At 36.1% G+C, this 14821-nt stretch overlaps 1 protein-coding gene across 1 annotated transcript in view; it reads left to right on the top strand.

Moving 5' to 3' along the window:
- The window catches only part of TRPM3 (transient receptor potential cation channel subfamily M member 3), a 457883-nt gene that overhangs the window by 75693 nt on the left and 367369 nt on the right, over positions 1–14821 (top strand). Inside the window, exons 2-3 of the mRNA XM_072611419.1 lie at positions 1886–1965; positions 3224–3428. Of these exons, the coding sequence (XP_072467520.1) occupies positions 3426–3428 (3 nt within the window). The 5' untranslated portion in view covers positions 1886–1965; positions 3224–3425. The remainder of the gene's footprint in view (positions 1–1885; positions 1966–3223; positions 3429–14821) is intronic.

Raw genomic sequence — 14821 nt, 5'->3', positions numbered from 1 at the left:
CTATTTACTCCAGGTATATTGAAATCATCTTATTTGTCATAATGGGTTGATAAAGAAGGTAACATTTTGTAATGCTTTAAGGTTTCTATTGCTTGAGTACTTGACTGTGACCAAAAAATAAATCTTTGAAGTAAATTTTATAAGGGTCTTCTAATTTAGTATTTTTCAAGGTAAAGTTGAGAAGGACATACTGCTATCCAGGAATAGATTGTAGAGTTGACTTGTACTTCCAATGTTCTGTATCTCTCAAGAAATTTATGTGATGAAGGGCACATGCAATATGAGTAATCCCAATAGTGACTACTTAAGAAATTCAATTCCTATTTATGTGGGAGGTTAAATCTTATCCAATGAGATGGTAATAAAAGAATTGTGTAGCTATTTATTGGCTTTACATGTTAAATTTCCCCCTTCATCTGGGAAAACTAGTCTTCCTCCATATTTCTATAAAATGAAACCTTTTACAGACTACCCTGCTTCATTTTCCCCCTCTCAATTCAAGCACTACTTACCTAGCTGTCAGATAAATTGCTATGGTCAATTAGACTTGACTGATGGTGCATTCCCCAGCCACTCTTTTCTCCACCTTCTAGAAAGACTTGAGACAAGATGTTGTCCATTTAAACCTACAGTTTTCCATGTTGTATTTGCACCTACTTCGGGATATCCTATATTTTTCATGGCATATTGTGCTTATTTCTCAATGTACCCAAACTCTGTCCCTGGATAAGTACAGTGAGTTGATTTTCTGTGCTTCAGAGAAATACTATGAATTTGTCATAGATTAATGTGAGTAGTAAGAGAACTTAGATTCATGTCCCAGTTCTACCACTTATTATGTGACCCTAAGTGAGTCACTAAACTTTCCTTCCTGTAGAAAGAAATGACAAACTACTCCGTAACAACAACAAAACTTTCCTCCATCTAGGAAAATGAACATGATGATATTTGCTCAACTGACCCAAAAGGTTGTTTGAGGATAAATGAGTTCACGTAATTGCTTGGTAACAGTAGTTATTTGTATGCATTTGTTTTCTCAGCAACAGTTGACTGGACTCATAGTATTTTACAGGCACTATTCTAGGTACTGAGAATACAAGGACTAAAATAAAATAGCCCCTAATCTCCAAGGACTTATTTTTTATTGAGAGGAGGGTCAAATAATATATATCGAGATAAATAAATGCAAAATACAAAGAAAATAAAAAGTAGTTTCAGGCAGCACTAGCTTGGGGGAAAAATCAGTATGGATCTCATGTAAGAGGGGGCAGTTGAGCTGAGGCTTGCTTCTTTGCAAGAATTTCTTTGAGGCAGAACTGAGGAGAAAGTACTTTTCAAGTCTCAGGCCTCACCCGTGCAAAGCCTGTCCAAATTGACTGTCCAAAGAGGTTTTGTCGTCTACCCTACAGCTGAACATTCATTATTCTATTTTCTTCCCAGTTAGAATGTTAGCTCCTTGAAGAACAAGGATTATTTCATTTTTTCTATTTTTATACCCAATATTTAGCACAAGTTTTGACACATAGGAAGCATATATTAAATATTTTTTCTAACCAGTGTCATTCAGAAGGAAAAAAAACTAAAACTGTGATTATTATCTGTGATCATCAAAAAGAAGCTAGATATAACTGTTATTGACTCTAGGTTATTTTAGGACTTCAAATTACAAAAAAAATTTGATGTTTTAACTTAACGTCAGGAAAAAAACATGCTAAGACATTTCGAACAATACTGATGGTTTTTGGTTTTTGTTTATTTGAGGGTTTGCTATTTGAGTGCTTATATTCATGATAACTGATATTTTATTCATATTCTCTTTTATTGCATAAGATTGCTTCTTAATCAAAGTTTTAATCAATTGTGTTTTTCCATCTTTTCTTTTCAGGCTCAGAAGTCCTGGATAGAAAGAGCATTTTATAAGCGAGAATGTGTTCACATCATACCCAGCACCAAAGACCCCCATAGGTAAGTTTACTTCTCTCTATTCCTGTCCAGAAAATGAAATTGTAATTATAGAAGTGTGACTAGAACGATTATAGCTGTGGTTTACAAGGGAGCCACTGTCCAATTAAAGATAGGTTTCTAGTTGGACCTATCTGAGCAGATTTCAACTAACCCTTCAACATAATACATGTCAGCTATACCCTTAAAGTTTATTCAGAAGAGCAATTGCCCTTCTTTCCAGGAAGGCATTAACAAGTATGTATGAATGTAGAAGATATTTTGTTATTATGAGGCCTATTTTGCCATACCCAAAAAATTAAAAAAACATTTTTGAACCATCATTCTGTTATACTGAAGGGGGACAAATATCCCGAATATTGACAAATATCTCAAGCCAGATCTCATTCTGGCCCATTTTGAATATCATCTCTAATTTCATATAGACCAACAATAAGAAGTAATGGCAAGAGATTGTTCTGGGCCCAGTAGTATATTATGTCTGGAAATGCTTTCCTCAGGTAAGACAGCCCATGACATTTTCATAATGATAGGAGTGTGTTGTCCTGTTGTTTGCTTTTTAATATCTCATGAATGCTTCTCTCATTTTCTCTGCAAGAAGTCCTAGGCCTGTGGATTTTTATTCTCAGTATTAGATATTTGGCAGTGAATGTCAGTTTGGAAGAGACAAGATAGCCTGTGAGTCACATATGAGTAAGATACCTAATTTTAAATGTGCATGTTAAAATATTTCATTTATTACTATGCAAGATCAAGGGGAATTAGATGAATGGGGAGAATTGGGGAGGAGGAGAGTAGAGAGATGCTTGGTTTATAAATGCTTTTCCCTGAAGAACAAAGCCCTTAGCTAAAAGTATAAAGTGGTGAAGAATACAATAGGTGAAGGCTAACTGGGCAAGGTGTTTAATTTCTCTACCTTAGTTTCCTAAGATATGAAATGGGGATAATACAGCTGAGCTTTGCATTTGTCAAAGTGTTTTGTTGGCTGCAAGACTTAAAAATATAAATGTAAAATAACAGAAAATGGGAAATAATTAATTGATAGCTAGCTCATTGAGTGTCTCTTCCCAATTTTTATGTAAGTTATGATATGTTTCACTTTTTTTAAAAAAAAGAAACTTTTTGAATTGAGCTTTGCTCTTCAGGTTTCCAAAAGACAGCAGTTTGACAGGGTCTTCTATATAGTTGGAATATATCCAGCAAGTTTTATAACATTCGCATCCCCCAAAAATTAGATCATTTGGGTTTTTTTGTGTCATAGGTGTTGCTGTGGGCGTCTAATAGGCCAGCATGTTGGACTCACCCCAAGTATCTCCGTTATTCAGAATGAGAAAAATGAAAGCCGACTCTCTCGAAATGACATCCAATCTGAGAAATGGTCCATCAGCAAGCACACACAGCTCAGCCCAACAGATGCTTTTGGGACAATTGAATTCCAAGGAGGAGGCCACTCTAATAAAGCCATGGTAATCTAAAAGTAGCCATGCTTACTATAATGCTTCTCTAGTCATCAATTCTCTACCTTTCTACCCCCTGACCCCCCACTCTTACCTTTGGTCTTTACTAACATTTTATTTACAAAGTCTCAAGAGTCAAGAAATCTTGATGTCTCACTTTGGTAAAGAATGATAATTAGTAGCAGACCTTTATAAAGAGTTTTAAGATTTGTAAAGTGATATTCTCCGAACAACCTTGTGGGCTGGATAGAGCAAATGTTGTGATTCACATTTTACATATGGGAAAACTGAGGCTCAGGCCAAGTGACTTAGAATTAAAGGTTTACAGCTGGAAGGGACCTCAGTGACCATCTACCAGGGATGGGGAACCTATGCTCTCAAGATCACATGTGGCCCTCTAGGTACTCCAGTGTGGCTCTCTGCCTCCACCACTCTCAGTCAAAGGACCACATTTGAGGATCTAGAGGGCCACCTGTGGCCTCGAGGCTGCAGGTTCCCCAACTCTGACAGTCCAATGCTTCCATTTTATAGAGGAGAGGAAACTGAATACAAATGAAGTAACTATCTCAGGGTCACTCAGAAGGTGCATGATAGAGTCAAGATTGCAATTCATGTCTTCTGATGTAAGAGATCAGTTATTCTTTCCACTGAAGTATATCTACATGTTGGAATTTGGACTCTGGTCTTCCACCTCTAAGAACAGTGTTCTTGACACTATCCCACAGTAAAGATAAGAACCAAGGATATTGGGATATAAGACTCTAAGAGTAAAAAATTCCAGTTCTTCACTTAGTTTCATTGATATTTCACTCGACAGGTGATAAATGAATATGGCCAATCATATCTGTCCTTATACTAATAATGGCCCTTCACATTAGCTCTGCGCTATATTTCCAAACAAGGGTTTGTCATATAAAAAAATGGATTTCTTTTTTCTGGAAGGAAATCTTTAAGAAAAATCTAGACCTCTTTGAAGAATCATAACTTCTATACTGAAGCTTAAATCATGGACCCAACTGTTACCATTGGGTAGATTGTATTTGCTTGCAGAAAACTACACCCTATTGTATTGGAAAGTAGAACCACACTAGTCTGGCAATATGTTTCATCTGTGACCTCAGTCTTTGGGTTTGTTTCTAGGTATATTTTTTTTAAATGACATTGTACTTGGGTACTTTAAAGTTTTCTGATTTTGGAGAAAAAAGCAAGCAGATCACAAAGTAAAATAGTGACTCATGATGTACTACTTATGTTATGAAAATGAGTAGGGAACTATTGCTTTCACTGCCACATTTCACTGAACCAGTCACGAAGATGAAGGATTTATAGATCATCTAGTCTGCTGTTTAGTCATTTTTCAGTCATGTCCAACTTTTCATGACCCTATTTGGGTTTGTTTTTTGGCAGAACTACTGGAATGATTTGCCATTTCCTTCTCTAGCTCATTTTGCAGATGAGGAAACTGAGGCAAAAAGGGTTAACTGACATAGTGAATTAGCGTCTGAGACCGGATTTGAATGCAGGTTTTCCTGACTCCAGGCCCAGCGCTTTATCCAGTGTACTACTGAGCTGCCCTCATCTAGTCTAGTCCCCTCATTTTATGACTAAGAAAATAGACCCAGAAAGGCTTGCTCAGTGTACAACTCTCTGCTATCTAATCCAGGATTCTTTCTCTGTAATCCAATTCATTGTTCTCCATTGCAAATGTTAATTCTTCTGTTTGAAATTTAAGTAGCTTCACAATATTTCCCCTTCCTACTTTCCAGTCCTTTTACATTTTATTTTGTTGTTGTTGTTGTTGTTCAGTTGTGTCTGATTCTTCATGGCCTCATTTGAGCTTTATCTTGGGAGATATACTAGAGTGGTTTGTCATTTCTTTCTTCAGCTAATTTTACAGATGAGGAAACTGAGGCAAACAGGGTTAAGTGACTTGCCCAGGGTCACACAGCTAGTAAGTGTCTGAGATCAGATTAGAGCTAGGAAGATGAGGCTTCCTGATTTCTGTCCCAGCACTCTATCCACTGCGCCACTTGGCTGCCTTCACATTTTATATCTTTCCTTGTTATCTGTGACATAGTTATGGTGGTCTCATCTCTGCGCCTTTGCACTGACTGTCTTCCATTCCTAGAACTCGTCTTCTTTTCATCTCCACTTTCCAGAATATTTCATTTACTTTGAAAATCCCGTTTAAATACTGCTTTCTACATGAAACCTTCTCTGTCCTCTCCAGCTGCTATTTAGAATATATTTGAGTGGTAGAGAGAAAGCAGAAAGCTGTGTGACTCTGAGAAAACTACTTCATATGTATTTCATACATATTCTGTGTACTTATTTGTATACATATTGTTTCCCTTACTTGACTATAAATTCCATGAAGGCAGGGATTTTTTTTTTCCATTTTTGTCTTCGTATCTTTAGCACTTGGTGCAGGTCTTAGAATATGGTAAGTACTTAACGAATATTTGTTGATTGATTGACATGACAGAAGATCAAGCTCTTTCTGTCTGTCACACGAAGGATCACTGTGGTTAAAATTTACTGTAACTCATCTTTGCCAAGTCCTGCAGAGCTGAAGAGTAGGTTAATTAGGCTTTGTACATGAAGCACCAGGTAGAATGAACATTTATCAGTTGTCTAGTCCAATGAACGATGCGTTATTGGCCTCCTCCCCTAAAAAAAGTAGGCCAAGAGACACCCATTCCTTCATCTTTATTTATAATATAAAACAGGTTTTTAACTCTACTCAGCTATTCTAGAATAGTGCATTAAGAGGGAGTGTTATAATCATTTTTCATAAGCAGATTCCCAAGGGTGGAAACTAGCTAACACAGCAATTTTTGAATACACTTAGTGCAAGGTGACTCACGCATCAGCTTTACAAGGACAGTGTTAGATGGGCACTATCATCTTTCACCACCCCTCCCCCCCAAATAAATACCTGCTGTGTGCCAAATACAGAGCCATGAATATAGGAAGTTCACAATAAATATTTTTGATGAAGAGTGTTGTCAAGTTAAGGTCTCTCCCTTTTATGAGCTCTGATTCTAAAGTAATGATGGACTTTTCCTTTAAACAAATAGTCCTGAATTAACGTGCTCATGTAATATGTCTGAAAGTGCTCCTGCTTTGGGAGGCTGTAAACTGGGCATTCTTTTTTTTCCTGTAAAAAGTTTTTTTATTTTTTCCATAATTACATATATATAACATTTTTAATGTTCATTTTTACAAGATTTTGAGTTCCAAATTTTTCCCTTTCTCCCCTCCCTTCTTCTGAAAATAGTAGGCAATTTGATATAATTTATACGTATGCTATCATATAAAATACATTCCCATATGTTATAGCTGTAGAAGAAAAATAGATCAAAAGGAAAAAAACACAAGAAATAATAAAGTGAGTGAAAAAAGTATTCTTCAGTCTGTTCAGAGTCCATCTTGATCTGAATGTGGATAGCATTTTCCTTTGTGAGTCCTTTGTACTTGTATGGGATCATTGTGCTGCCGAGAAGAGCCAGATCCTTCATAGTTGATCATCCCATGATGTTGCTGATACGTGTTTGTTTTCCTAGTTTTACTCCTTTCACTTTGAATCAGTTTGTACAAGTCTTTCAATGTTTTTTGTCCTGAAATCTACCTGTTCATCATTTCTTATTACACAATAGTATTTCATTCCATTCATATACCACAGCTTGTTCAGCCATTCTCCAGCTGATGGGCATCCCCTCAGCTTCCAATGCTTTGCCACAGTGAAGAGAACTGCTATAAATATTTTTGCACCTGTAGGTCCTTCTCCCTTGTTTATCCTATCTAGTTGTAGTATTGCTGGATCAAAGGGTATGCACAGTTTGGTTGCCCTTTGGGCATAGTTCCAAATTGCTCTCCAGAATGGTTAGATCTGTTTACAACTCCAATAACAGTGCACCAGTGTCCCAATTTTCCTGCATCCTCTCCAACATTTATCATTTTCCCTTTTTGTCAAAGAGCCAATCTACCAATCTTATTGGTGTGAGGTGGTACTTCAGAGTTGTTCTAATTTGCATTTCTCTAATCAAAATTAATTTAGAACACTTCTTCATATGCCTATAGATATCTTTAATTTCTTCATTTGAAAGCTGCCTGGTCATAGCCTTTGAACATTTGTCAATTGGGGAGTGGCTTGTATTCTTATTTCAGTTCTCTATATATTTGAGAAATGAGGCCTTTATCAGGGACACTTGCTTTAAACATTATTTTCCAGTTTTCTGCTTTACTTCTAATATTGGTTTCATTGCTTTGCTTGTATAAAAGCTTTTCAATTTAATATGATCAAAATTACCTATTTTACTTTTGTAATGCTCTCTATCTCTTGTTTCATTGTGAATTCTTCCCCTCTCGTAGATAATGACAGGTAGACTATTCCTTACGCTTCTAATTGCATTGTTCCATTGTTTATGGTATCTTTTGGTAAGTTGCAGTTTCCTTAATTATTTTTTTAATTAGATCTATTTTTGCTTTTACTTTATCTGAGATCAGGATGCCTTCCTTCCCCTGCTTTTTACTTCAGCTGAAGCATAATAGATTCTGCTCCAACCCCTTGCCTTTACTCTGTGCGTGTCTCCCTTCTTCAGGATACTTCTTGTAAACAACATATTATAGGATTCTGGTTCTTGATTCACTCTACTATCCATTTTCATTTTATGGGAGAGATCATCCCATTCATGTTTACAGTTATGATTACTCCTTGTATATTTCCCTCTATCTTATTCTTCCCCTGTTTGTCCTCTATCTCCTTTTACCCTTTCCCACCTCACCTGTGTTTTGCTTCTGTCTACCATATCCCATGATCTGCCTATCAATCCACACCCCCCTAAGCTGAGCATTCTTTACTTGGGATCTATGAACTTTTTAAATGTTTCTATAACTATTTCAGTGCAATCGGCTTCATTTGTCATCCTATACATTTTATTGTATGTGTCTAAAAACATTTTTCCCCCTGAGAAGGGAGCTGTGTGCTTCCCCAGGTTGCTAAGATAAATCCATGACACAATAAAGGTTAAGAACCCCTGCTTTAAACTTGCATCAACAATGCAGCAATTACTCAAAATGTTTTACAAACTTTACAGTTTTTTTAGATTCCATTTACGAACCACATGATAAGATGTCTCAGGACTTTTTAGATTATATTTTAGTTATTCTTTTAAATGTTTTCAATTACATTTTTTCATTTTTAACATTCTTTTTTTAAGTTTTTGAGTTCTAAATTCTCTCTCTCCCTTTCTGTCCCCACCCATTGAAAATACAAGAAATATGATATCAATTATACATATCTGAAACAGATTTCCATATTAGCTATGTAGTAAAAAAATAAAAAGTAAGAAACATAAAGGAAGAGAAAAAAGTACATTTAATCTACACTCAAAGTTAGTCAGATCTTTCTCTCTGGTGGTAAATAGCATTTTTCATCATGGGTCCTTCTGACTTGTCTTGGATCACTGGATTATTGCCTTGATCAGAGTATTTCATAGCTAATACGTAGCTAAGTATTTCATAGTTCATCACCATTATAATATTGCTTTTACTGTATACAATGTTTTCCTGGTTCTACTTGCTTCACTTTGTATCAGTTCATATAAGTCTTCTCAGGTTTTTCTGAAACGATCCTATTCATTTCATGATAATGTTTCATCACATTTATATATCACAATTTGTTCAGCCATTCCCAATTGATCAGTATTCAGGATTCTTTAAAACCATTTATTGGATTGATCCTGTGATTTCATTGCTTTAGGGAATTCCCATGGTGGACAATCCCTCTACCAATTCTGATGGACAACTGTTCTGTCTTACAGAGTTTCTTGAAGCACTAAAACCTTAAAGGGCTTCCTAAGGGTCACCTAACCAGCATATAGCAAAGGTGGGATGTGAGGATGTGAACCTAGCTCTTCCTGACCACAAGAGTAGCTCTCTACCCACTCTGCAACATTGCCTCTGGGGGAAAAACACACACACAGATACCTACGTACATATACTTTATATGTACATGCTTATAAGTGTGTATGTATGCATCTTGTTTACAAAAGATATTCTTTTCAGTGTGATCAATGACCATGTTTACTCGAATTACTTTCAAATAACCTTTAGTTGTTTCCATCAGTTAAATTCACCCTTCACAAATGAAGACATACCATTATCCAGAATATTCAAAAGAATAAGATAAAGATGATGGAGGCAATTCCAAAAGAGGATTTGCAAAAATATATTGAAGAATCGCAGTTTAATTAAAATGCATATGTAACTTCTCCCTTTCTCCACAATGAATAGATATATTTAGCTTCAGAAGAATGCTTATTTTTTTTAAAAAGGCATTCATATTACAATCATGCCTCATACAATAAATCAGTCAGCATTTATTAAGCACCTACTGTACACCACTACAGTAGATGCTAAGGGGTATGGAAGGAACTACAAAGGCAAGAATGAAGTAGTACCTGTACTTATTGTGTAATTTTTAAAAGTGTATTTCCTGTCACTTAGTAAGAGCTTAATAAATGCTTGTTGAATTGAATTGGTTCACTTTCTTTTCCTTTTGAAAAAGAGTACTTTTTTCATAGGCAAGTGATAAAGAGGTTCCAAATACAGGTTTTCATCAACAGTTTCCAGAAACAGTTTCTAAAAGCCAAAAGAAACTGGCAGCTCACCACTTTCTTCCACCTATGTCATTTGTACTTGTCACTAGGGTGAGGATTTCTGTTGAAGACATACCAGAATTTTAGAGCCTTTTTTTCTGGCAAAAATTCAGGATACAACACAATTTTTACTGATCAGTACATTTGGTAAATCTGCATAAGCAAAATTCACTAATTTGTTCAAATAGAGAACATTAATAAAGGGCATAAGTGGGTATTGAATAATCTAATTTATTTCAGTTAAAGAAATATTTGTAATCATAGGATCATAGCTATACAACTGCGAGCCAAAACCTTTACTTTATAGGTGAGGAATCTGAAGGCCAGAGAAGTTAGGTGACTTGTCCAAGGTTGCTCAGGTAATAAGGGGCAGAACTTGCATTCAAATTCAGGCCCTTTAACTCCAAATTTGACAGTCTTCTTACAGTGCATCCCACTATATAGTACCTTTCATTATCAGGGGGTGGGGTGATATCTCTTCTTGCCACACACTTTTCCTATACTTTGGATTCTTCAAAAATGATGAAGTGACAGGAGAGACTTTGAGAACCCTAGAAACAGGAGCTCTCTGGATGGAAACATTATGAAGTATACTTGTGGCAGAATAAACACCAAAAGAATGAGCACTTAATAAGCATTTCTTCTGCTCTGGAAAATAGAAAATCCATTTGATCATATAACGATTTAGTGCTCCAAGACCCTACAAAAAAACCTTAGGGTGTCAATATTTCTGTAAGAGTCTGTAGGAGCAAATGAGAGCATTTCTTTGACAAGCTGTCTGTGGGTAATTGTTTTAGGCATCTGATATGCCGGACTGGTCTCAGACAAGCAAGCAGAAAGAGAAAAACTTTTTTTTTCTTTGACCAGATATCAAAGCAAAGCAAAATCTCTGTCTTCCCTATGTATATACCATATGATATTAAGGCAATTAACATTTACATAGCACTCTGTGCCAGGCATTGTACAAAGCACTTTACAATTTTTGTTTCATTAGATCCTCATAATGCCCCTGAGAGGTGGATACTATTATTAACCCCATTTTATAGAAAGGAAATTGACATAAAAATTTGTCCAAGGTCACATAACTGGTGCCTGAGATTGGCTTTGAACTCAGGTCTTCCTGACTGCAGGCCCAGCACTGTATTCACTGTGCCAAAAGGGCCATTCCCGTACTACTTCTTAAAGGAGCCTATTCACTCAATGGACTTTACCTCCCTCTAAGTGAATACCTGGAAAGGCCAAGGTCTCCCATTGTATCCTGGGCCATCTTCAGTCATCCTGATGAATATCTGGTCACTGGATTCAGATGGCTCTGGAGGAGAAGTGAGGCTGGTGATCTGCATAGCCCTCCCTCACTCAACACAAAGTCAAGTGCAAGTCATGTCATCATTTCTCTGACATCATAGGCTTCTTTGAAAACAAAGCTACAAACACAACCATAGGATATAACAAGTAGAAAGGATTCTTTGGTCCCTATACAGACACATGCTTATTTTTTGGCAGATTTGAAACTGGCAAATAGGATGGGCATTGTTGTCTATGGCACAAAGGGTTTGTTAATATCGAATGGATTTTGACCTTTCTTGCCAGTTTCTGATTCCATGACTTATCAGTAGCACATGTGTAGGCATGAAGGTTAGGCAATCAGTAGAAACGATCCAAGGCTAAAGCTGGGCTAGGCTTATCCAGAGATATGCTAAGAGGGTTAGGGATGGACGACCTTAAGCAAATCACTTAAATTACCTAATCCTCAATTTCCTCATTTGTTAAATTTAAGGTTTGGACTGGAATATGACTTTTATAGTTCAAACACCCTATGTAGCTGTGGCATAAATATACTAATATATTCACACACATACACACACACACACACACACACACACACACACACACACTATTCCTTAGCAGAGACATGTACCCAAAGGTTTTATTACCCTTGTGACCTTGGAGAAGTCACAACCTTACTGGGCCTTAGGTTGCTTATCTTTAAATTTAAGGGCTACGCTAGATGATTTCTGTGGTTCTTTCCAATTCTAAATTTATTAGCATATGATCTTAAGAACAGTTAATTTTCTCCCTTAGTATCATTTATTATTATAAGCCCACAACACATGGTGTCACATAGTTGGCACATAGGTTTAGAAATCAAGTTAGAAAATGTAAGATCCACTAGTACAAATATGGAAATATGTTTTACACAATTGCACATTTGTAATCTACACCAAATTGCTTACCATTTTGGGAAGAGGGGAGGGGAGGGAAGAAGGGACAAAAATTTGGAACTTAAAATTTTGTAAAAGTGAACACTAAAAATTTCTTTTACATATAATTTGAAAGAATATTATTAAAAATAACTTCATAGGTTTCAAAGGAATTATTTTAAGACTTAAGGAACAACAACAATAATAGTAAAGTGTTTTTCATAAATTTCATCTCACAAGATCAGACCATTACGTACTGAATCACCGTCTTTTTTAATAATATTTTTTCAAATTATATGTTAGCCCATTTTTGTCTCTCTATCTCTGGTGACTAACAAAGTGTCTGGCACATAACAGATGCTTATAAATGCTGATTGATTGAAGATATAAGCACTTCTTTTGAGTTATCATCATTCTTAATAAAAAGGTGACTACTATTCTTTCTTGTTAAGAATGATAATTACTACTTCATGAGACATGCATCCGCTGGTTTTGTTGGGCAATATTTTTAGGCATGGCTACTACTCAGGCTGTTGCCTTTTATCCCACCACGAGGCCCTCAGTATTCTTTTCCCTTTTCTCTAAAGCACTCAGGAAAAATTCTTCACTTAAAACACAGTGCAGAGGGAAATTATTTGGTCTAGCAAATGTCACACACCTTGCCAGGGATCTAAGATTTACTCCAATCCCATTGTTCTCTGTCCACTCCGTGCAGGAGGAGACCAAATTAGAAGTCTCTCTCAAATTCCACGGCAAACCAAGCTATTCTTAAGGTGACAGAAAAGTCAGGAATTAGTTGGTTTCAGAAGCTTAGAGAGGTCTAGTGGAAATTTTTAGCACAGTAGGTGCCTAATAAATGTTATTGAATTGGAAATTCTGAGGCTGATGAAGCTACAATCACTGCTGAGGTGTCTTCTCCTAAAATGATTTCCATATAACTCTAAGTCATTAGGTTTAATGTGGGTTTGTCTACGTCTTCAATACTGTGCATTTTTCCAAGCTATTTTGTCCCTGAGTTATCACCATCTACACCACCACTCTGGTGCTGCTGTCAGTGTTCTCCAACACACACATTCCAATATTAGGGAAAGGCAACTCTGAATGAAGATGATGACAGTACAGGTGTTAATGAATGGAAGCAGTTACTGGTGCTCCTACTAATAAACTCTTCCCATTGCTCTTAACACTGAGTAGAGAAATGTGACCCAATCAAGAGACTGGTGTTTACATTTTTGTAAATCATCTAAATATTTCCCTTTAGGTTTTCCACTGCTGCTCTGTGCATGTTGGAAAAGTGTGAATCTCTCAATTCTTTTTTATATATTTTGAATAGCTCTGATTCCTTACTTCATACTCAAGAGTTACAAGCGAATCAGTAGGGTCAAAATCAAATCCTTATTGTATTAGAATTGGGGTAGCTGTTGGTGTTATAGCTTCTAAACCTCATTTTGCTAAAATACCCTAAGCATTAAACTTACAGCAACAAATTTGCTTTTTCTTTGATGATGTAAATCTCATTTGTGAATATTATTGACTAGCATTATTATTAAATTTAATGAATTCTCTTTCATTAAACAAAAATAGCTTAAGCATTGAACTGTGGTCAGTTAAGTAGCTATATATTTGCAAAGGGCAGAGACTGGAGGATATTAACAATGACATGAGACTTGCCACTACAGTATGTAAAGGGAGGTGAGTAATTGGTAAGCCTCATTGGTGTTGAAAGCACTAACTAGAACCCTTTGTCATTAGCTTTCCAGATTGAAGACATGTGGGGCAGAGAGAAATTCCTAGAAATCATACAGTCATACTCTAGGATTCTCAATGGATCTCATAAATAGTCTTCTAAGGTCTATTTTATAGGCAAGGCAGTATAAAAGGGGGAGACCTAGCCTTGGAGTCAGAAAAATCTGTGTTCACATTTTTCTTCTGATATGGTATATTGACTGTGTGATATGGGGAAAGTCATTTGATATCTTGTTGACCAAGGCAGGGCTAACTACAAATTGTGTAATAGTTCCCTGTGTACATTAGCAGAGGGAGTTTCCTACAAAACCATCAATCCAACACCACAACCCCCAAAAAGTGTTACTGTTGTTTTCCCGCAGAAGAGGCATCATGGCATAATGATATAGCCTTTAATGCACTTCCCAACATAGAGAAAAACTGGAAAACTCCTCACTGCCTTCATGAAGGAAAAAGAAGTTTAATATAATAAAGAAAAGAATTTTTAAAATGACTTTCCATTGGGTTGGTAACATTTCCCTAGAGCAAAAACAAAACAGAACAACAACAAAAATCCCTAATGATTTTATTTCAGGAATTTTGAAAGGAATACAAATTTTACATAGATTATTACATCTTGATTTTATTTTAAAACTGTGATTTACTACACTTTTGTACTTATTTTTAAGTTTTAATTAAAATTTTATTTAAGGGTGTTCTAGCATGTGGTCTAGACACAACTACAAGAAAAAGTTTGGCTGAAAGTGTAGCCAACTAATTATCCTGGTCAAATTGTTCGAAAAATAGGCTAAAA

This window comes from Notamacropus eugenii, chromosome 1 (genome assembly GCF_028372415.1).
Source record: "Notamacropus eugenii isolate mMacEug1 chromosome 1, mMacEug1.pri_v2, whole genome shotgun sequence".
In the NCBI taxonomy this organism is placed as follows: domain Eukaryota; kingdom Metazoa; phylum Chordata; class Mammalia; order Diprotodontia; family Macropodidae; genus Notamacropus; species Notamacropus eugenii.
Note: the sequence above shows the minus strand (reverse complement) of the source record. Positions and strands in the feature narration are given on the sequence as shown.